The sequence below is a fragment of the Vulpes vulpes genome, chromosome 11 (genome assembly GCF_048418805.1).
Source record: "Vulpes vulpes isolate BD-2025 chromosome 11, VulVul3, whole genome shotgun sequence".
NCBI lineage: Eukaryota > Metazoa > Chordata > Mammalia > Carnivora > Canidae > Vulpes > Vulpes vulpes.
The window spans coordinates 16,488,480-16,513,706 of NC_132790.1; the positions used below are offsets into that span (position 1 = coordinate 16,488,480).

Below are 25,227 nucleotides of genomic sequence, written 5' to 3' on the forward strand. Positions count from 1 at the left end.
AGTGATAATTAGATCTAGAGGCTTGATTAGATTCATATTCAGGTTTTAAAGTAAGACTACTTCAAAGATTGTGCAGTACTTCCTATTTTATCATATCAAGAGGAGCTTAGTTTTTGGTTGCTCTTTTTTTTTTTTAAAATATTTTATTTATTTATTCATGAGAGAGAGAGAGAGAGGCAGAGACACAGGCAGAGGGAGAAGCAGGCTCTATGCAGGAAGCCTGATGTGGGACTCCATCCCAGGTTTCCAGGATCACGCCCTGGGCTGAAGGTGGCGCTAAACCGCTGAGCCACCTGGGCTGCTCTGGTTGCTCTATTTTTAATAATGTTAAGATCGATTTGTGGGTTTGGGGTAACGCCATTCTTCACTTAATTGTTTTTGTATCTGTTGATGATCATTGCCTAAATACATTATTTCAGTAGGAATTGCAAAAAGGTATTTCCTCATTCTGTTCCTTATGTATTTATAAACTGAATGAAATTCATCTATAAAATAGAGCTTTTACAACTACACTTAGATAGAAAAGAATAATTATTCCTTTTTTTAAAAAATGTTCAGAATAGTAGATTAGAACCCAAACCATTGTCACTAGTGACAACTTAAAAAAAATTTTCATTATGAATGAATGGATTTTTGTGTTTGAGGAGTTTGAATCAACTAATTTTTATTCATTTTGATCCTGTTGTTCTTCGACACAGTAAGATGAATAGGCTCATTTTGTACACTTTTCTGACCCAGATATAGAATGTCATTTTTCCAAGGAGTTCTGGTTTTCTTTACTGGGAAATAGTATTTAATAGCATTTTTTTGTATAAATGAATTAATACCAATAGTATAGTATAGAGTATATGTTAGTTATTGTTATTTTCTTTTATATTTTCATCTTAATTTGTCCTGAGCAGTGATTCTCAAAGTGTGATCCCTGAACCAGCAGTATCAACATCATTGGGGAACTTGTTAGAAAAGTAAATTCCCACCTCAGACCTACTGAATCAGAAACATTAGGAATTGGACTCAGAAATCTGATATAAAAGCCTTGTATGGTTTGATGAACACTGAAGTTTGAAAACCATTGATCAAGAGTAGCAGTCCCTAACAAATTTAGTGAGAAAGGACCACAAGTATGCTAAATATTTTCCTGGAGTAGCTATGTGGAAACCTAGCTTCCAGCAGCCTTGTCTGTTTTCTAATCTTCAAATCTTATCTTACTTTATGAAATATGAGAATTGATGAAAGATATCAACTAGAATATTTATGAAATAAGTATTCTGTTTACCAAAGGATATAAAACCTATGAACATAAATGCACTTCAATTTCACACATTTTGTGTTTTGAGATAGATGATAACCCTTTCCCAGTGTTTGTCCCATAGGGCACTAGATCCTCTAAATGTTCTATAATAAAGAGATTTCATTGGTCCAGTAAGTTTGAGAAATATTTTATATCTCCTTTACTTGGCATTGCACAAATAATATTTGCATATCAAGTCTGAGAAACCCTGCAATAAAGAAGACTATTTAACTTGACTTTACCTTAATGTTTCCAAAATTCTTTGATTAGAAGACCTTTTTGCTAAGTAGTGTTTATTAGCTTTCAGCAGAAAACTCTTTGGGAAATGCTGCCTTAGTATATCTTAACAGAATAAGAACTTACAGACTATGTACCACTTAAACATAGGAAGCTTACTGGGTGAAAATATAGTAGCTCTACAAATGAATTTGTTCTACCTTCAGAATACTATAGAACCCAGAAGCTATTGAAGAGGGAAAATATCTGGATATTCTCTTTCCTAAAGGTAAATTCAATTCTTAACTGAAGACTGTTGGCCCTGATTTGTCTGAAGACTTGTTATCCTAATATGTGTATTTCTCATGTGGTCATTATTTTCCAGACCAATGCAAGGCAAAACCAGGTTTTATCATGTGGACATGTCAACATGATTAACAGATTATTTGGCAAGAAATGAAGTAGTGGGCAGCCCTGGTGGCACAGCGGTTTAGCGCTGCCTGCAGCCCGGGGTGTGATCCTAGAGACTGGGGATCAAGTCCCACATTGGGCTTCCTGCATGGAGCCTGTTTCTCCCTCTGCCTGTGTCTCTGCCTCTCCCTCTCTGAATAAATAAATAAAAAATCTAAAAAAAAAAAAAAAAAAAAGAAATGAAGTAGCTTTTCAGGGGGATTTATAGACCTTACAGAATTTTGCAACTACTTAGACTCCTTTATTTGCAATTTTGGAAAGTTTTAAAGTCCTTAAATTGCATAACTGAGGCAATTTTATATAGTGATACACTGTAATAAATTGCTTATATTTCAAAAAGGGAATGTAGTAGAACTGGTAATTTTTTACTTCTGTGATTACTTTTATCCTCTTTTTTTTTTTAAGATTTTATTTATTTTTTTATTTGAGAAAGGAAGAGAGAGCATGAGTGGAGGGGAGGGGCAGAGGAAGAGGGAGAAGCAGACTCCATCCCAGGATCCTGGGATCGTGACCTGAGCCGAAGGCAGAGGCTTAACCGACTGAGCCACTCAGGCCACCCTGGGTTTGGGTTCTAATCTACTATTCTGAACATTTTTTAAAAAAGGAATAATTATTCTTTTCTATCTAAGTGTAGTTGTAAAAGCTCTATTTTATAGATGAATTTCATTCAGTTTATAAATACATAAGGAACAGAATGAGGAAATACCTTTTTGCAATTCCTACTGAAATTCCTCCCCTTATCTTCCTTTTTAACTGGGATGTTTAAAGAAATACTGAAAGAAGAGTTTTAGTGTGAAATAGTGTTGTTGAAAAATGAGCTGACACAGAGATGATATTGGATTCAACAGTTTTTTTCAAGGTAAGAGATAGGAATCCAGCATCAAGTATGCAACAAAGATGAAGTTGACATATTCAACCTGTGTAACAGGATGGACTTCATGAATATTATGCCTATGGAGTCAGCCCATAAAAATCAGTAATCTAAGAATTCTTAGCATTTTTGTCTCAGGATATGTTTAAAGTGCAATAGAGTTTTTGGGGCAGATTGATATAGTGAGTACTAATTTATCCCATATCATGGAAGCACAGAGACTGTGACCTACATAGAAGGTAAACTACATGGAAGCCGAGAATCCCACTAGCACATGTAGTCCATAATAATAACAGGTAGGAAAAAAAAATCTATAAATGGGCAAGTTGTGGCACATGCTTGTGATAGGTGCAAGAGATAAGGTGACCTTGTAAGACAATTCAATAGAGTGTTTAAGATAAATTTATATCTTTATAAAAGATAGATTTGTATCTTTAATGGGACCTTCTAGAATTAGGAATAATCTTAGGTTAATAAAAAGGTTGCAGATATTGTTTGGTGAGATAAATATGTGAAATTTTTCTGATATAAAATATTAAATTTCAAAGCATTATTATAACACCTATTACATTCATAGTCCGTTTTGAATTTCCTGCTTATTTTTAAGCTTCTCATATCTTTTCAATATGTGAGAATGTATATTATAAAATACGAACCAAATACGACCAGTATCATCATGTAATTGTTACACAAAAGCTATTTTAGTAGGTAGAGAGAAGAGGCAGTATTCCCTTAAAGGATAAATTATTTATAGAAAAATTTTATTCAAAAATACCACATTACAAAAAAAAAAAATACCACATTACTGTGTCCTGGAACAAACCTTATTTTATTTTATTTTATTTTATATTTTAATTTTTTTTCAAGCACACGAGGGTTTATTAGCAAGCTCGAGCTTGGGTCCATGTATACCTGACACAGTGGAGCAGGGACTTGGACCCAAACCTTATTTTAAACAACAGTTTTTGGATTATAAAAAAATTTTATCATAAAACTACATTCTGCTTCGAATAGAGGAGTATGAATTTTCTTTAAGTTTGTGACATTTTATTCTTGTAGGAGAGCTATTGGAATTAAGAATAATGTCTTATGATTTATAGTACATTTATGAAGTAAAAGCCTCTGTAATAAGAAGTCATGTAAAGATGCACGGAATTGTTTTTACTTAATACTGATTTACATTATATTTGGCCCTTTTTGTTGTTGTTAATTACTGTTTCATTTAGTGAATGTTTAAAGAATAGCTTTAATAAATGACCAATGCATTGTATTTTGTGTTTTGGTCAAAGTAGGTTAATAGTCATTTATTTGAAATGGTTATCTACTTAGTCAAGTTGGCTTCTAATGGTACTCTAGGGCATTTTTCACAGTCTCATAAAATGGATAGCTTTATCTCTTTGAGGAATTTTAGTCATTCTTTTGTCATTTCAGATTTGTTAGTAATCTATGAAGAATATGATTCATTATGTGTGGAAATCTTTGGCAAATTCATATTCATCACATTTTTATTATTTCTAAGGATTTCAAAAACCAACATTTTAGCTTTTGCTTTGTAACAAATGAAAATCTTTCAAGAGCATAGGGACCTTATGACACATATAAAAGTAAACAGATAGTTCCCTTCGGATATGTGCATTCCATAGACATCTAATACTTGGTTATATTTCACTGTACTAGAAAATATGTGAGCGCCAAAGGAGATAGAAAATACAGTTTTTGGCATCTATTAGTGGGGGAAAAAAAGACATCCTTAGTAAAATACCCAGGAAACAATTCCAAGAAAGTTCATTCCTGCATGTATGTAGTAAACAAATATTCAGAAAGTATCAACTATGTGCCCAGCTCTTGTATTATTAACTGGGAAATTACCAATGAACAAGACAGAAATCCTGGTCTTTATGAGCGTATTCTAACGGAAGAGACAGACAAACAAAAAACAAGATAAGTGAAATGAGTAGTATGGTGGATGGAACTAGTGCCATGGAGAAAAATGAAGCAAGGAAAGAGGATAGAGAATGTTAGGAATTGTAGTTTTGATTAGGGTGCCAGTGAAGGCTTAACAGCAGAAGTCACTTGAATGAAGACCTAACAGAGATGAGGGAATTTATCATTAGAATATCTGTGAAAAGAATATTCTAGGGATAGGAATAACAAACAGTGCTTAAAGACCCTTAGCTGGGAGCTTGCCCCACACATTTGAGAGCAACAAGCAAGTAAAGTGGGGCTAAAGAGGAATGTAAGAGACTGCAGGAGGCTGTTAAAATAATCCAGACAAGCAATGATTGTGGCCCATAGTATTGTGGTAAGAGTGGTCATGGTAAGTAATCAGAATTTGCTGACAATTTGGATAGGGGATATGAAAGAGAGGCATCAGGGTGTTTGATTTGCCACATGGAAACATAGGATTTCCATTAATTGAGATTGAAAATACTGTAGGAGGAATGGAGTTCAAGGATAAAGACTGGAGCTATGTTTTGGACATGTTTAAGATAACTGTTAGTCATCTAGGTGGAGATGTCAAGCACGTAATTGGATATAGCATTTTGTGGCATTTTGGGGAGAGATTTGATGGGAGAAATGAGTTTGAGGACATATGATATGTTGGTGAACCGTGCTGAGAAGTAAGACTAGGAGAAAAATCAGTAAAGGAAAGGCTTCAGGAAACAAGATAGACTTTTGAGCTGGAACTTTTTTTAATGGAAAAGAAAGAGGAGAGGATTCTAGTTAGGGAAAATGTCCAGCATCTTGGAAGATTGTCTAGGAATAAATCTGAATGCTTTACTGTTTTGTCTTTTTTTTTTTTCCTCACCTTAAAAGTTTTATAGAGTATCATAAAATATTACGGAACAACAGATGCACAGGGAATATTTGTTGACATATAAATGGGAATAATAGTTTTCAGAGTTTATTTAATTAACCAGTATTTTTAGTAATTGAAATGTAAGGTGTCTTTTATTGTAGATGTTTTTACCGTGCTAAAAAATACATAAGATTTACCATTTTAACAATTGTTAAGTGTAGAGTTGAATGGAACTAAGTATATTCTGAAAGTTAGTTTTTGTGTATAAAGATATTTTCTCTCTCAAAAAATCAACATTGTTGCTTATGAGCAAAAGGAATTTCAAGCTGATTGGGCTTTATTTCTAAGATTGGGCATTGCACAAGCCTTAGAATCCTAAATGATTGTCATTTTTTTTTGAAATATTGGGACCACTAGAAAAACAAGAATGAAAATTACTGCCTTACTTCTAAAACAGATCTTTTCTTTTCTTAAAAACTGACTTTCCTTTAAGTGAGTGTCATTTTTACTTGTTCAGATCATATTTAAAATAATTTGAATGTATCTTCTTTACCTTTGATTACTAGTACTTTCTCAGAAATCAAATGCTCCCAGAAAGTTGTGGTATATATCTGCAGTATAACCAACTTTTCAAAAGTGAAATAAGCATGACTTCATTTATAATTTCTTTGCCTACTTACTTGCTTTTTAGATTCCTGTCAAAGTATGTATTTTAGTTTGAGTTTTGTAAATTATAAAGTATATTATATAATTATTTTTGTATTTTGTAAATTATATGAAAATGTGTGATATGTCTATTTTGTGTAAGTTATAAGCCTTGAAAATTCTGTCTGTTGCTTACAGTGCATCTTTTTCTAGGGAACAAAGAAGGAAGAGATTGAAGGTGAAGTGGAAGTGTCTGGTTTAATTCAGCCTGCAGAAGTGTTTGCTCCCAAAAGCCTGGTGTTGGTATCCAGATTAGATTATCCAGAAATTTTTAGGGTAAAGAACTCATAGTTGTCATTATTGATTTGTATTATTGTGTGAATCTATTTTGAGTGAACCATGGTAACAAGATTTTGTATTTAAAATGTCTTTTAATTGATTTAGGGATTCATCAATAAAATAAATTTAGTGTGAACTGAAAAAAAATGTGTTCATGTTGGATGAAATAAATCTGTAAGTTAATTTGTGAATATTTAAACTTAAAGGATGTAGTGTTTGCTTTAAAATAGATCCCATGGCTACTGACCCCCAAATTTATGAATCTATAAGAAATTATATGATTGCCTGTAGCAGATTTAAAATGCCTCAGTAACATAACAACTTTGTATTTTTTTTAAGATTTTATTTATTGATTTGACAGAGAGAGAACGAACATAAGCAGGGAGAACAGCAGAGGGAGAGGGAGAAGCAGGCTCCCTGCTTTTTCCCAGGACCGTGGGATCATGACCCAAGCTGAAGGCAGATGCTAAACTGACTGAGCCACCCAGGCACCCCAACATTGTGTGTTTTTATTAATTCTCTTTTGAGAAATCCAGGCTAAGTAAACAGAACGGATATTTGCAATTTCAGATAGTTCTAACTGTCAACATACCTTTAAAATAGCTTACTTCCTGGGATGCCTGGGTGGCTCAGTGGTTGAGCGGCTGCCTTCGGCCCAGGGCGTTATCCCAGAGTCCTGGGATCAAGTCCCACATTGGGCTCCCTGCATGGAGTCTGCTTCTCTCTCTGCCTATGTCTATGCCTCTGTCTTTGTCTCTCATGAATAAATAAATAAAATCTTAAAAAATATATTGTTTACATCTAGATATTTTCCTTTTTGAGACATGTAGAATTTTCAAATGCAAGGAAAAAATTTTATTTAGTTATAAATACATTTAAGCTTTGAAAGAAGAGGGCTTGTTTTTCTTATTTCAGTTGCTACCTTTAGTAATAGTAATGTTGATTATTGTCCAAAATCACAGATCTCTTTGGAAAGTATAAAATATATCTTAACATTTCCCAAGGACTTGGGAATTTAATACCTAATTTCTGGAAAACTTTTCCATATTGTTGAGACTATATATATTCTAGAAAAATTAACTTAATGTCAAGATTTCAATGATAATGGGTAACACCTAACAAATACTAGTTTTTTACAGTCACAAATTTTAATAAACTGAAACATTCATAAAGATTGCATTTTGTCTTCCATGTTGTCATTTACCTTTCTCTGAGTTTAAAACATTTATCATATCTCTATTTCGCTAACCTTTGTAATAATTAACAAAAATTTTTCTGTAGAGCAGGTGTTCCAAATTTATAAGACTCACAAAAATACAAACTTTCTAAATTTTTATCTTGTAATTTGGAGTTTTGCAAAGTAAATTGAGACAAAAACAGTTTTTAAACCCCTACAAATTTGCTGAAGTGGTTATCTGAGTGCAAGCACCTGTTTTACAAATTATGGATTTCTGCTTTTTATAAACTCCTCTCAAAAGCTCATTTAGAGCTTCTGGTCAAGGAAGAAAATTTAATAAACTTAATAATATTTGCTGCTTAAAATTTATTCCATGGCAGTTTTTTACTGGCTTCAAAGAGAAATTTCCCTAGGAGCAGATGTCACAGCAATTTGTTTTCAATGCATACTTTTTCCATGACAAAACTATATGCATCTTCTCTTTGCAGGCTTGTCTAGGTTTGATCTACACTGTGTATGTAGACAGTCTGAATGTCTCCTTGGAAAGTCTCATTGCAAACCTGTGTGCATGCCTTGTCCCAGCGGCTGGAGGGTCTCAGGTAAATAGAATGAAAAGGGAGATGAAGCAGGACTGTTCCTCCTCTCTCCTCCAGTTAATTTAATTTATGAAGAAAAGAAAAAAAATTCCTTAAATAATTTCATTTAAAGAGGATCTTAGTTAAGCATTGTCCCTATGGTCTGCCTTCTGGAGACCCAAGATTCCATTCTTTTCTTAGGTCATGAGGTTAATTTTTAACTCAGGGTTCACCTTTCACATAGCATAATTAGAAGTCATATTTTGTGTAACTTGAACTCTAGTTTACATTTTCTTGGAAATATCCTTTTTTAAGGTGAACATTTAATATGCATTCTTTCTACCTTTCTTACTGCTTTATGTATTAACATATCAAATATTTTTTCAGTGATAAAGATTAGGAGATAACATTAAGAAAACCCTCAAAACAATTCTTTATTACATTTATAGCTACTTCTGAGTAGATTTATTTGTTTATTCATTTCCCTGGGTAACAGCAATTATACATGATCCTAAAACCATTTTGTGTGTTATGTGTAGAATAGCTTGCATGTAAGCTTTGTAAGAAGGGGGCATATTTTTCTTATTTCAGTTTGCTACCTTTAGCAATAATGATGTTGACAACCATCCAGAATCACAGATCTTTCACAAAAAGTATAATCTATCCCTTAAAATTTCCCCAAGATTTTGTCATATATTTAACCTTAAGGGAAGACATTAAATTTTTTTACTTACAAAAAACTTTCTCAAAGTGATCATGGGTTTTTCATCTCATTTGTCTTAAGATTTTCATTTTCATCTCTGACGTGGAAAAATAAGAACCTCAGTTTCTATGTCTCAGTGTTTCTAGGGAACCATACTTTTTTAAAAAAAAGTCTCTTTTTCTTAATTCCTAAAACTGATTCATTGTTCACTTATTCTGCTTATTCTTGTGTAATACTATAGAAGAGGACAGCCCTCTAAAAACTCCATTGTTTATTCTCAGTCTGACAGAGATGAGACTTCCAGTGAAACTGCCACCCTTTTCCCTTACCCTTTGACTTTTAATTGTCTTTGTCTTACCTGGAATCTTCTGTTACTCTTTAGTTTTTATCTTTTTTTTTTTCTTCCTGTTCCCTCCTCTTTCAGTCTTCTCCCTCTACTCCATGGGCAGAATATAAAATGTGAGTTTTGTCACAAATGGACCTAAACTTTAAAGTGGAATTGTTTTGTGGACCTTTATCATGATGGGATTTATACTGACTTTATTTTGTTAATTTATTTTTTAGTTGAAAAAACTTTTTATTGTGGCTACTAGAAATTTTAAAATATTACATATGTGGTTCATATTATATAGTTTTTGTTTCTTCAGGTTTTATTGACATATAATTGGCATAAAAATGTTGACTAACATTTTTTAGATAATTATGATTGTCACTGATTTTTATATCATCATTATTAAATTTCAGCTAATTATTGAATTTTCTTATACGATGTTCATTTGGGCACAGTGTAAGTTGAATATTTTCGGTTACATTATTACTCTTGACATCTCCTAATTGGATCTTACAGGATTATCACTAACTCTAAATTTGAACTTTAAAAAAGGAATTTAATTTCAGAGGAATTTTTTTTTGTCTTAAGAAAATGTCTGAAAAGAAATAATTTATGTTTGTGTGTGTGTGTTTGCCCCATTCTGCAGAAGCTGTTTTCCTTGGGTGCAGGAGATAGACAACTGATCCAGACTCCTTTGCATGATAGTCTTCCTGTCACAGGCACTAGCGTGGCTCTCCTGTTTCAGCAGTTGGGTATGTCTTTTCTCCCATTGGCAGTGTCCTCTTGTGGATTTTTTTTTAAGCTCACATTGCCTAACATGAATCAGGAGAATTAAAAGCTAATGATTAAATACCTAATATATAAAATATATAATTTTGTGGGTTCTAATCTTAAATGGTATTTATTCTTTTTTCAAAATTTTTAACTCTAGGGCAGCCCCTGTGGCGCAGCGGTTTAGCGCCGCCTGCAACCTGGGGTGTGATCCTGGAGGCCCGGGATCGAGTCCCACGTCGGGCTCCCTGCATGGAGTCTGCTTCTCCCTCTGCCTGTGTCTCTGCCTCTCTCTCTCTGTGTGTCTCTATGAATAAATAAATAAAAATCTTTAAAAAAAATTTTGTTTTAACTCTGGCCTCTTTTACTCTGGAATCAATTAGACTATAGAAAATAGGCAGATTTTCTTAATGCTTTGAAGATGAATAGATGTCTATTTTACTTTTCCTTAGATGAATTACTTTTGTAGAAACTTCATCAGATGGAACAAAAAGTCTGTCCTTCTAATCCATCATCTGGATCAGGACTTTATCTCTGATTTTATAGCGATGGCAAGGCTGAAGAATTGCAGGGAGGACACCAGAAAGTGCACTCTGTCCATTGGACAGCTTGTACTTCATTTAAGGAATAGTATAACTTTAAAGTGAAGACGTTTCTAATCAGGGCTGTCAGAGAATCCCATTTACTTTCCCTTTTACTTGTGCTTTGTATGTGCTGGAATAGGAATGTCCTGTTCTCTTTGAGTCTCATGTTTGTCAATGTTCTTCATCTGTCTTTGTCTTTTTTTAAGTTTTGTTAAAACCTTCCTTTACCTAGGGCTCACATTCTTTTCCATGAAATTATTAGCTCCTTACACAAAACTTCTACCCTCTTGTTTCCCTTCTGTCTCATGTTGAATTTTGCTTCTTGCTTAGCTCTGTAATTTGTCACTCCTTTCTCAGTAATGGCCTCATCCTTATTTTTCTGTTATGACTTCAGTTGTCAAATTTAGAAAGCCTCAAAAGAAATTAATGTAAATATACAGAGTTTTAGCGTATCCTAATAAAGATTAATGGTGATACTATTCCCAAAGTAGTAGTTTTTCCCCCATTACGTCTGCTTCCCTTCAGGAGTTCAAACACTAAAATGTAACTTATTCCTTCTTCTCTCCCCTCTGAAATCTTCTACTACTCACTGCATCATTTCAGTTAAGTCCTAATTTAAAACTATTTTTTTCTTAAATGTGTGAAATAGATAATCTCTCCCTGGTGGCACTTAATTATCTAAAGACTATTTTGTTGATTAAATACTCTTTCCATAACTTTTAGAAAAATTTTAGGGGGTTCATGGACTTTTTGCAGCCTCTCCGTGGTCCGTACTAACCATTGACTTAGTTGATTTTAGCCAAGCACTATTCACATGACTTTTTTTTACTTTTAGAAGAGATTGTATACCCCTCCACAAATAAAATAATCTACCTTTTAACTTAATGGGTGTTTTATAAACCTCTTATATTTTTGTGTTTTTACAACAATTTGACAAGGGGGAAGGGAAGGGATATTACTGGCATTTAGTGCCCAGGACTAGGGAAATTAAATATCTCTTGTGCATGATGTATATGCAACAGAAGGGTTTTTACCTCAGTAACATTGGTACCACTCCCACTGAGAAAAATTACTGTAGATAAAATATAAATTTGTAAAACCAAACCTCTCTTTATAAGGGTGGTCTATATAATTTAGACTAACCTTAACAATGACTACTAGAAAAGCTACATAAATATAAACATCATCTTCTTGAAAACATCAGAGGCAGTAAAGATGCCTAAACGATGGTCCAAGAAAAGAAGGAAACCTAGAGAAGTGAGCCAGACATTTGGAACCAGTTTTTCCCAGAGCATCTGTTGATTTTGGAAGAAACAAGTGAAAAGCTGATCACAGCACTGTTGGTATCCCATAGGGAGAGAGAAAACTGAGTTCAGGTTTTACCAAGGGAAATTTCTCTATAAGGCTCTCATGCTTTGATTTGGGATTACAAAGGATGACAGCCTAGGAATGAGTGAATCACAAGTAGACGAGGTCCACACAAAGTCCCTTGAGGAACTGAAGAACTTAAAATCATTTCAGTTCCTAGCAATGGATTATCATGATCTTTGATGTTACTGTCTCTAGCCATATAGTACAAGCAAAAGTAAATTCCTCTCTGGAGGGGATCCCTGGGTGTCTCAGCGGTTTAGCCCCTGCCTTTGGCACAGGGTGTGATCCTGGAGTCCCTGGATCGAGTCTCACATTGGGCTCCCTGCATGGAGCCTGCTTCTCCCTCTGCCTGCGTCTCTGCCCCCCGCCCCCATCTCTCATGAGTAAATAAATAAAATCTTAAAAAAAATTTCCTCTCTGGAACAAGATAACCATATTCTAGGCCTTCACTTCTCTAAAGAATGTCTACAAGATCAAATCAATAAATAATCACTCAATCAAAAATAACCAGAAATATGAGGACTAATCCTGTATGAAAGAAATACAGAAGAAACCATAGATAATGGAAAAACCCACAGGGTCACCAGAAGATAGTTACCAGATTCACATATTTAAATAATTGGACTTAAGGGCACCTGGGTGGCTCAGTTTGTTGTATCTACCTTTGGCTCAGATCATGATCTCAGGGTCCTGGGATCAAGTCCCATGTCCAGCTCCCTGCTCAGCAGGGAGTCTGCTTCTCCTTCTCCCTTGACCACTCTCTCTCCCCCTGCCCTTGCTCTCTCTCTGTATCTCTCAAATAAATAAATAAAATTTTTTAAAAAGACAATCGTGCTTAAAATACTGAAGGAGATAAACAGTCAAGAGTGAGAATTGAGGGGGGGGGGGGACATCCACAAGATGGCAGAATAAGTCCTACTCCTTTTGCTTCCACAGAAACATTGCTTTAACAATAGTATACTGACCAAAATACCTTTATGAGAATTCCAGAATCCAGCTAAAAATTTGCAATACCCCAGATGATCACAAAGCTGAGAACAGACACATTAAAATGGGTAAGAAGAGCAATTTCGCTTCACTCAGAGAGCCTCTCCCACATGCCTGCAGAACTCAGCGCTGAGAGGGGATACCTCAGCTTGCAGCTTCTCCTTGGGGGAGGGGAATGGAGTATGCATTCAATTTTCCAGCTCTATGGAGGGCTGCCTGAGGGTCAGACTGTCTCACCTCATTCGGAGTACTGACAGGATTGGCATAGTTTGGATGCCACTGAGAACAAAGAAGAATGAAGGGTAGCTTGCTGTACCATCACTGCCTGTTGCAGCTGAGAGAAGGGGCAAAACTTGGGGCATATCCCTTGGGACGGAGGGAGAGGAAAAATAGCATTCCAGCTTTTCAGAGAGCTGCCTGAATATTGGCAAAGTTGTAGAGGAATTGTAAATTTAATTCACTGCTGATGAGAATGTGAATTAGAGCCCAGTTTAACTTTCTATGAAAGTTAAATAAACTGAATAATCCAGCCGTCCCATTCCTAAGCCTTTCACTCCATTTACCTAAGGAAAATGATAGCATTGTCCATAAAACACTTGTATATGAATGTTCATATACACTTTTTTATAATAGTAAAAGCTGGGCAAGATCAGTGTCCATCAATGGCAGTGGATAATGGTGATGGTAATGGATAAATAATCTCTCATATATTAATACTACTATTAAGAATACTAGTTAGCAATACAGAGTAATGAATTATTGATACATGCTACAGCATGGATTAATTTGAAAATAATTATGCTAAATTTTAAAAAGCCATTACACAAAAGAATGCATATTGTATGATTTGGTTTCTATAAAGGTTAGACAATTCAGTCAAATCTCTAGTATTAGAAATAGGTCCCTTGCTACCCTGGGGGTGTGAAGAGAGGGATTACAAAGAGATATGAGGGAACTTTGGGATGTTTGTGTTCGTTATCTTGATTGTGGTGATGGTGTACAATGTGTGTGTGTATATATATATATATGTATACACACATATGTGTATACACACACACACATATATATATACACATACACACACATATATATGTTAAAATACATCAAATTATACAAGTGAATTGAAAACATATATTCAGTGCCTGGGTGGCTCAGTTGGTTAAGCATCTGCCTTCGGCTCAGATCATGATCCCAGAGTCCTGGAATTGGGCCCTAAGTCAGGCTTCCTACTCAGTGAGGAGCCTGCGTCTCCCTCTCCCTCTGTCCATCCTCCTGCTTGTACTCTCTTGCTCTTTCTCTCAAATAAATAAAATATTAAAAAAGGGGAAATGTATAAAAATGTTTATTCATACAAAAACTTGTACATGAATATTCATAGCAGTATTATTCATAATAGCAAAAAACTGGAAACAAACCAAATGCCCATCAATGCATAAATGAATAAACAAATGGTGATATATCTGCATAATGGAATAATATTCAGTTATAAAAAGGAATGAATTGTTGATATATGCCACAAATGGAAAATCTTGAAAACATGTGAAGTGAAAGAAGTAATACTTAAAAGGACATATATTTTATGATTCCATTTATATGAAATGTCTACAATAGGCAAATCCAGGGGGATAGGAAGCAGATTAGTGATTGCCAGGAGCTAGGGGGAAGGGACAATGGACTGACTGATGAGAATGAAGTTTCTCTTCGGGTCATGAAATTGTTTCAGAGTTAGAGACTGGTGATGGTTTTACAGCTTGTAGCTGTATTACACACCACTGAACTGTACCCTTTTTTTTTTTTTTTTAAGATTTCATTTATTTACTCATGAGAGACAGAGGCAGTGACATAGGCTGAGGGAAAAGCAGGCTCCCTGTAGGGAGCCTGATACAGGACTTGAACCCACAACCCTGGGATCACAACCTGAGCCAAGGGCAAATTTTCAACCACTGAGCCACCCAGGTGCCCCTGAACTGTATACTTTATAAGGGTGAGTTTTATGGTATATGAGTTATATCTCAATAAAGAAAAAAAACCTATTAGGGCCTTGTCAAAGCAATTCAGGAGCCACATTGAAGAGATTTGTGATTGATCTATGGTGGTATAATTTGAGCTTCATAAATGGTGATAATTTAAAAAGAAATTTTTAAAAAATTCATTCATGAGAGAGAGAGAGAGAATGAGAGAGAGATGCAGGGACACAGGCAGAGGGAGAAACTGGCTCCATGCAGGGAGCCCGACATGGGACTCAATCCTGGGTCTCCAGGATCAGGCCCTGGCCTGAAGGCAGTGCTAAACTGCTGAGCCACCCGTAAATGGTGATAATTGCAATTAGTTGAAACCCAGCAAATATTTTTATTTTTAAAATTTTTAAATCAAAAAGCTTTTTAAAAAGATTTATTTATTTATTTGAGAGAGAGAGAGCATGTATGGACAGGGGCAGAAGAAGAGGAAGAGAATCTTAAGTAGACTTCCCTGCTAAGTGCAGAGCCCAACATGGGGCTCAATTTCACAACCCTACCTGAGATCATGACTGAACTAAAACCAAGAGTTGACACCTAACTGACTGACCCACCTAGGCACCCCTGGCAAATATTTTTAAATCTATGAATTCATAATAATATTAAATAAAAAATTATTGCCTTAGGCTATGACAGGGAAATGATTTGTTATCATGAAAAGTTATCATAAAAGAATGAAACATTCTTTATGAACTGTAGCACAGGGTAACTCAATAGTAGATTTAGAAAATTATCTTTTTTTTGAAGTATCCTATCAAGGGCAGCCCAGGTGGCTCAGTCATTTGGCACCACCTTCTGCCTGGGGCGTGATCCTGGAGACCCAGGATCGAGTTCCACATCAGGCTCCTTGCATGGAGTCTGCTTCTCCCTCTGCCTGTGTTTTTGCCCCCCCCACCCTGTGTCTCAAATCAATCAATCAATCAATCAATCTTAAAAAAAAAAGTATTCTATCAGTAATTGAAAAAAAATTATAGTACTAGAACATCATCATTTTACAGTCTTTAGTAAATGAAGATCTGAGCATCAACAAGATTATCACAGGAAGAAAAACAAACAGATACATATCTAGCATTGCCAAGCACTACCTGTAGTTTTGTTAGAGGGATTAAATCTGATTGCAGAAAACACAGAAGATAGGGTAACATATTGAACTACACAAGATTGCAATTGTCAAAATTTGGATTCGTAGAAAATATAGTATATATGTGTATACTGAAATATTATTCAACCATAAGAAAGAATGAAATCTTGCCATTTGCAACAACATAAATGGAGCTAGATAGAGTATATACTGCTAAGCAAAATAAGTCAGAGAAGCCAAATACCATATGATTTCACTTCTATGTGGAATTTAAGAAACAAAACAAGCAGAAGGAAAGAGAAATACAGATTCTTAACTATAGAGAACAAACTGTTGTTACCAGAGGGGAGGAGGGTAGAGGGAGTGGGGGAAATAGTTGAAGGGGATTAAGAGTACTCTGATCATGATGAGCACTGAGTAATATATAGAATTGTTGAATGACTGTATTATACACCTGAAACTAATGTTACACTGTATGTTAACTGTACTGGAATTAAAATTTTAAAAAATCTGTATTTGCAGAAACTCTATTGGTCAAAGGTCCCAGATTCTTTAACAAATAAATTATAAAGAAAGGGATGGAGGAGTAGCCTCTAGATTAATAGTGATTTAAAACATCCCAATTTTTATAGACTGAGATTGAACTATAATATCTAGGAATGCACATGATAAAACTATAGAAAAAATCAGGAAAATGGTTAATAGAATAAAGTCAAGATAAGGGTTACTTACGAGAATAGAAAGGTAGTTCTGATTGGGGGCTCATGGAAGGGGCCTTTAGGGTTGCTGGCAAAGTTCTCTTTCTCGACTTAAGTAGTGTGTGAAAGTTAATTCATTAAGCCATCCATTTTATTTGTATGGTTTTGTATATTTGTGTTTAATCTTTCAATAAAAATATATTTTTTGAAATTGATAAAACTAGAGTCCCCTGGGTAGCTTAGTCACTTAAGTGTCTGACTTAATTTTGACTCAGGTCATTATCTCAGGGTGCTGGGATCCAGCCTGGCCTTGGGCTCTGCACTCAGCACAGAGTCTGCTTATCCCTCTCCCTCTGCTCTTCCTCTCCAATCATGCATTCTCTCTCTCTCTCTCTCTCTCTCTCTCAAAGAAAGAAAGAAAGTCTTTTAACAAAAAACCTGACAAAGCTATTTTAATTCTTTCTGTGTATATAATTTTTTTTTTTTAATATAGTGCTTAAACAAATTAGAGATTTTATCCTCAGGTAACAGAAGGTCTAGAGGTAGGCAGGACAGGGCTGATATGTTTGATTCCCATATGTCTTCAGGGATAGTATGGAAATTCTACTCCATGCTTTTTTCCTATTTATTAATAAGTTTTCCCTTATAAGACTGTGAGCTTTAAGAACTTCCTTATCTTATTATTCTGTGTGTCCTCTATATTTGGTATAATATCTTGGACTCAGAAGACATTAATATTTTCAGAATAATTGAGTGAATATATTAGCTATGAAGAAAATGACAATCATTATTTCATTAGAAGATGTTCTACATATGGATGAAGTATGCCGGAACATATGATTATTAGTCATTTGAAGATCAAATTTCATTATTTAGTATCTAGTATGTTTAAGCTGAAATATCTTTTGCTTACATATTCAAAATTTAACTTTTTTTAGGGAAAAAATAAGGAAAAGATAAGAAAGGGAAGGAGAAAGAAGGATGCCTCTAAAACAGCGCAGAGTTGTAGTTTCCAAAACATGTGGTACTGATAATTCTGACTAAAAGCATGTTCTTATCACCAGTCATTTTGGTTGGACTGTTGTTGAAGGCCATTATTAGACCATTATCAGAGTTCACTACCTGGGTTGGGGGTGAGATGGTGGTGGTGGATTTTATAAAGCGCAGACAGGAAGCAGATAAACCTAAGATTCTTTGTAGCCTTGACCAGTTTTCCTGTGGAAGGTCTAAATGTAATGATAGCATTTCCTTGGTTCTTCTCTCCAAGGATTGTTAGATAATGAATTTGTTTTTCATAGCCTGAGATGTCTCGGTTTCCTGAAATAGTTATGTGGACTTCTACCATCACCCCATAATTTCCTGTCAATCACCTTCATCTCTTACTTGCCATCTTATTTACTTGTTCCCTGTTGTAGCTATGTGACCTATTTTTGTTTACCTGAAGATTTGTGTTTTAGGTGTGGAAAACTGTAGGTTTTTTTTTTTTTTTTTTTTAATGTTAGTAAGATTGCCTTCACAGGACTGTTTTTTTTTTTTTGTTTTTTGTTTTTTTTGTTTTTTTTTTTTTTGTCGAATCCATGGCTGTTTAACTCAGATGTCCCTCCTTAACTCAAATAATTTTGTGAAATTCTCATGACATGTTTTGCTGTATATGTTTAGCTATAATTTGTATTTTAACAGCAAATGCACTAGTTTTAGAAAACTTATTCCCCAGTTTTTACAGTATATTATTTATTAGACATTTTTAAAGTCATGAACTAAAATGATCTTGGGCCTTCAGCTATCATTACTCTATTTCCATAGTTAAACAATAGTCTTATATCATCTGTACATATATGTTTTTCCCCAGCTTTGTTGAGGTATTATTGACACATTCCTTACTTAAGTTTAAGGTTTACAAATGTGATGACTTGATACAAATATATATTGTGAAATGTTTACTACAGTAAGGTTACTTAACACCTCTGTCCACTCACGTAATTATGATTTTATATGTGTTTGCTGATACTATTTAAGATCTACTCTCTTAACAACTTTCAAGTATATAATTCAGTATTGTTAATCACTGTGTTGTACATTAGATCCCCCAAATTTATTCATCTTATACCTAGAATTTGTACCCTTTGGCCAGCATATCCCATTTCCCACACCTCTTAGCCCTTGGCAATCATCATTCTATTCTCTGTTTCTGTGAATTCAGCTTTTTTTGGATTCCACATATAAATGAGAACATAGAGCATTTGTCTTTCTCTGTCTGACTTGTTTCATTTAACTTAATGCCTGTAATGTCTATCCGTGTTGTCACAAAAAATGATTTTCTTCTTTTTTATGGCTTAATAACATTCCATTGTATTACACATGTTTTCTTTATTCATTCATCCCTTGATGGACTCTTAGGTTGTTTCCATGTCTTGGCTGTTATGAATAATGCTGTAATGAATATGGGAATGTAGATACCTCTTGGAGATTGGAATTTCATTTCTTTCGGATGTACAATAAGAAGTATGATTGATGGATCATATGGTAGCTTTATCTATCTACCTGTTTATCTGTCTATTTCCTCAGATACTCCATATTGTTTTCCCTAAAACCTGCACCAATTTGTATTTGCACCAAGAGTGCTCACAGGATGCCTTTTTCCCACCACCTTGCCAATACTTGTTATCCTTGTCTTTTTAGTAATCGTTCTAACAAATGTAAGGTGATAACTCACTGTGATTTTGTTTTGCATTTCCCTGATAATTAGCGATGCTAAGCATCTTTTCATGACATTCACATGTCTTTGGAAAAATGTCTATTCAAGTCCTTTGCCCAGTTTTTATTTTATTTTATTTTATTTTATTTTATTTTATTTTATTTTATTTTATTATTTTTTATTATTTTTAAGATTTTATTTATTTATTCATGAGAGACACACAGAGAGAGAAAGGCAGAGGCACAGGCAGAGGGAGAAGCAGGCTCCACGCAGGGAGCCCAACGTGGGACTCCATCCCGAGGCTCTAGGATGAGGCCCTGGGCCAAAGGTGACTGCTGAGCCACCCGGGCTACCCTGCCCAGTTTTTAATGAGATAGGTGGTTTTTTGTTTGTTTTGCTATTAAGTTGTATATGTTCCTTATAGATTTTAGATATTAATCTAATCTCTTATCAGATGATTTGCATATATTTTCATCTATTCTATAAGTTGCTATTTCATTTTGCTGATTTATTTCTTTAGCTGTGTAGAAACTTTTTAATTTGATATTGTCCCACTTGTTAATTTTTCTTTTGGTGTCACATTCAAAAAATCTTTGCCAAGACCAATGTAAAGGAGCTTTTACTCTAGTAGTTTTATAGTTTGGGTTCTCAGTTTACGTATTTAATCCATTTAGACTTATTTTTTTGTGTGCGTGATGTGAGATAGGGGCCCAATTTCATTGTTTTGCATGAGAGTATCCAGTTTTCCCAGCACCATTTATTGAAGAAATTATCTTTTCCTCATTGAATATTCCTGGCTTCTTTATCAAATATTTGTTGACCTTATATGTGTGAGTCTATTTCTATGATCTCATTTCTCTTCCATTGATCTGTGTGTTTGTTTATATGCCAGTATTATACTATTTCTATTACTATAGCTTTGTAATACAGTTTTAAATCAAGAATTGTGATGCTTACAGCTTTGTTGTTTCTCAGAATTTCTTTAGCTATTTGGGGTCTTTTATGGTTCCATATAAATTTTAGGATTTTTTTTTCTGTTTCTGTGAAAAATATCATTAGAATTTTGATAGAGATTGTATTGAATTCATAAGCTGGTTTTGGGTAGTGTGAACATCTTAACAATATTAATTCTTCTGATTCATAAACACAGGATATTGTTCCATTTATTTGTGTCTTTTTAAGTTTCTTTCTTTTTTTTTTTTTTAACTTTATTTATTCATGAGAGAAAGAGAGAGAGAGTCAGAGACACAGGCAGAGGGAGAAGCAGACTCCACGCAGGGGGCCCAACACAGAACTCGATCCTGGGTCTCCAGGATCATGCCCTGGGCTGAAGGTGGCGCTAAACCGCTGGGCCACCGGGGCTACCCCTTTAGTTTCTTTCATCAAAGTCTTGTGGGTTTAACATAAAGATCTTTCATCTCTGTAGTTAAGTTTTAAAACATTTTTTTAATTTAAATTCAATTTAGTTAATATATAGTGTATTACTAATTTCAGGAGTAGAATTTAGTGATTCATCAGTTACATATAATACTCAGTGCTCATTACATCAAGTGCCCTCCTTAATGCACATCAGCCAATTACCCCATGAACTTTCCTCCAGCAACCCTCAGTTTGTTTCCTATAGTTAAGACTCATCTTTCATGGTTTGCCTCCCTCTCTGTTTTTATCTAATTTTTTTTCTGTCCCTTGCCCTGCATTCATCTGTTTTGTTTCTTAAGTTCCACATGTGAGTGAAATCATATGGTATTTATCCTTCTCTGAGGTATTTTGCTTAGCATAATACCCTATAGTTCTATCCACATCATTGCAAATGGCGAGATTTCATTCTTTTTGATGGCTGAGTAATATTCCAGTGTGTGTGTGTGTGTGTGTGTGTGTGTGTGCGTGTGTGTGTGTACATACATACGTACCTACGTACATACAGCATCTTCTTTGTTCATTCACCTGTCAATGGACATCTGGGCGCTTTTCCATATTTTGGCTATTGTGGACATTTATGCTGTAAACATTGGGTGCCTGTGCCCCTTTGAACCGCTATATTTTTTTATCCTTTGGGTAAATACCTAGCAATGCAATTGCTGGGTCATAGGGTAGTTTTATTTTTAACTTTTTTGAGGAACCTCTGTATTGTTTTCCAGAGTGGCTGTACCAGTTCATATTCCCATCAACAGTGTAAGAGGTTTCCCCTTTTTCCACATCCTTGCCAAATTCTGTTGTTTCCTGAGTTGCTAATTTTAGTCATTCTGACTGGTGTGAGGTGGTATCACATTGTGGTTTTGAGTTGTATTTCCCTGATGCTGAACAATGTTGAACATTTTTTCATGTGTCTCTTAGCCACTTGTCCACAAGTTTTTAATAATTTTTTATGCTCTTGTGAGATTGTTTTCTCTATTTATTTTTCAGATAGTTTTTTGTTAGTGAATAAAAAGGCAACTGATTTTTGTATGTTGACTTTGTACCCTGCAACTTATCTGAATTAGTTTATTAGTTCTAATAGCTCTTTGGTAGAGTCTTTAAAATTTTCTCTAGGGGCAGCCCCGGTGGCTTAGCGGTTTAGTGCTGCCTGCAGCCCGGGGTGTGATCCCCGGGATCGAGTCCCACGTCGGGCTCCCTGCATGGAGCCTGCTTCTCTCTCTGCCTGTCTCTCTCTCTCTCTCGCTCTGAATAAATAAATAAATAAATAAATAAATAAATAAATAAATAAATAAATGTTTTAAAAAAATAAAATTTTCTCTATATAAGATTATATCATCTGCAAATAGTGACAGTTTTATTTCTTCTTTTCTTATGTGGATGCTTTTTATTTTTTCTTCTTGCCTAATTGCTCTGATTAGGATTTCCAGGAATATGTTGAATTGAATGGTAAGAGTGGGCACTCTTGTCTTATTCCTGATCTTACTAGGAAAACTTCAACGTTTTACCATTAATTAAGATGTTAACTGTGGACTTGTTGTATATAGCATTTATTATGTTGATGTACATTCCTTCTATACCCAATTTGTTGAGAATTTTTATCATGAAAGGATGTTGAATTTTGTCAAATGCTTTTTCTGCTCCTATTGAGATGATCATGTGATTTTTAAATCTTTCATTCTATTAATGTGGTATATCACATTGATTGATCCTAGGAATAAATCCGATTTGATGATTGTGTATGATCGTTTAATGTGATGCTGAATTCAGTTTGCAGGTATTTTATTGAGAATTTTTACATCTATTCATCAGGGATAGTAGCCTATAGTTTTCTTTTCTTACAGTGTCCTCACCTAGCTCTGTTATCAAGGTAAGGTCGGCCTTGTAAAATTAGTTTGAGAGTGTTCCCTCCTCTTCAATTTTTTTGAAAGTTTGAGAAGCATTAGTATTAATTCCTTAAATGTTTGGTAGAATTTACCAGTGAAATAGTCTACTCCTCGACTGTTCTTTGTTGGGAAGTTTTGATTACTATTTCAATCTCCTTACTCATTATTGGTCTGTTCAAAATTTCTATTTCCTCATGATTCAGTCTTGGTGTAAACTTTTTATATGCGTACTTTCTTTTTGCTTACTCAAATTAACATTAGCCAGTTTTTCAATAACTATTATTAGGTCAGTATTTCTGTGTTGATTGATTGTCTCTAATACTAAATATCGATACTTTTAATAAAATGATTAAAATAACCAGAGCTTTTTCCTAAGTTTACCTTACAAACATTTTTACTTTGTACATAAACATCCTTAAAATGTTGAATGTAGCTGTAACTTTCGATTCAGAAATCGAAAAATATTTCAGAAAAATATTTTAAATATTTTAATGGAAACATTTTGGTATTCTCTTTTGTCTTTCCCTGGAAAAGCTTCTGTCTATAACACTATATAATTATTCCTGAAATGACATTAACTTTTACAAGAATATAAAAAATAATTTATAGTGTTCAAATAGAAAGATGAAAAGATGCCAGAGGAAATAATGAAGGCTTAGGTGGTAGAAAATATAATTTTTACATGAACACCTTTATGAAGATGTTGATTGGTTAATTTATGAACCATATGATTAATGCATCAATTGTAGAATAATTTTTGTTTTTTTATGTTAAGAGTTTGAAATCTAGTGCCTTGGATCATGTTTATGTTTTTTTTTTTTTTTTTTTTTTTTTTTATTTATGATAGTCACAGAGAGAGAGAGAGAGAGAGGCAGAGACACAGGAGGAGGGAGAAGCAGGCTCCATGCACCGGGAGCCTGATGTGGGATTCGATCCCGGGTCTCCAGGATCGCGCCCTGGGCCAAAGGCAGGCGCCAAACCGCTGCGCCACCCAGGGATCCCCATGTTTATGTTTTAACTAATTTTTTCCAGCTCATTCATATGACATTATTTTTTGTTTTAGTCTTATTCTTAATTAAAATGGGAAAAAAATTAAGTAGTAATTTTCATTCTAAATATATGTAGTTAAAGAAATAGTTGTAGAATTTGAACATATAAGTGTTTAGACCATTACTGTGAATGGCATATTGTGCTCTAAGTGGAAATGGGAAATTTAATGTTTTATATATCTATGATTAATCATTTTTTGACAGTTTGAATATCAACTATTTTCTGTGGGGATTTGAAACAAATTAAATCTTCTCACTAATCTGTTCTGGAATACTTTTCTGAAGGAACTGCTTACCATTTGTACTCTGGAGACCAAAGGATCTCTTGGGACAACTGTTTCAATTTAATTTTTTTGTAATAAATAGCACAAAAAATAAACTTCCTCTAATGTCTACCTGCAGGAGTATTTTTTTTTTTTTTTATTCAATGGTTTATAAAACCAATATCATATGCCAGGTCTGTGCTAGTCACTAGTGATATAAAGATGAAACTATCACAGCCCCTTCTAGATATACTTTTAACCTAGTAGAGAAACATAACATATTTTAAAGATTATATTACAGTATAATTAATGCAATACTAGAGATACCAAGAGCTAAGATACCAAGAGATACCTTACTTGCTAGAAAAGAGGACAAAGGGATTACAGGCAGAAGGAAAAACGTAAGTAATGGTATAGAACACATAAAAGGTCTTCATAAAATTGTAAGAGGCTTGATAAAGCTTGAATATAGGGCTGTAGGAAGTAGTCAGATCAGTAAAATCATCACTTTTCTTTTGTAAATTAAAGATTAAAAGTTTATGCTAGTTTTGTAAAAGAACCATTTTTAAACTGCCAGAGACTGACTGACAGTGACCAATTGAGAGCTTGTTAACTAATATACTACTCTTGCTGGATTAAACATAAAAGAGCATGTGGTTGTTACATGATATAATTTGAGGACAGTTCAGAATAATCCTTATTCAAAACTATCTTCTCCCTTTTCCTTTTATGGTGCTTAAATGCTACTATTAAATAGTTATCTCTCTCTTTGTACTGTTATCTTTTAATGAATACCAATGCTTTGAGTCAAGACATCCCCCAGGAAGTTGTCCTTCGTGGAGCACCTGGGTGGCTTAGTTGGGGTTAAGTGGCTGTTTTTGGCTCAGGACATAATCTTGGGATCCTGGGATTAGAGCCCCACTTAAAGCTCCCTGCTCAGCGCGGAGTCTGCTTCTTCTGCTTCTTCTCCTTCTGTCCCTTCCTACCGCTCATGT

The 25,227-nt window shown here is 34.5% G+C and overlaps 1 protein-coding gene across 3 annotated transcripts in view; it reads left to right on the forward strand.

Moving 5' to 3' along the window:
• Nucleotides 1-25,227, forward strand: part of SBF2 (SET binding factor 2) — a 466,812-nt gene that overhangs the window by 220,966 nt on the left and 220,619 nt on the right. For all 3 annotated transcript variants that reach the window (XM_072725665.1, XM_072725663.1, XM_072725664.1), the window contains exons 4-6: nt 6,508-6,630; nt 8,299-8,409; nt 10,066-10,171. In XM_072725665.1, coding sequence (XP_072581766.1) covers nt 6,508-6,630; nt 8,299-8,409; nt 10,066-10,171 — 340 coding nt within the window. The remainder of the gene's footprint in view (nt 1-6,507; nt 6,631-8,298; nt 8,410-10,065; nt 10,172-25,227) is intronic.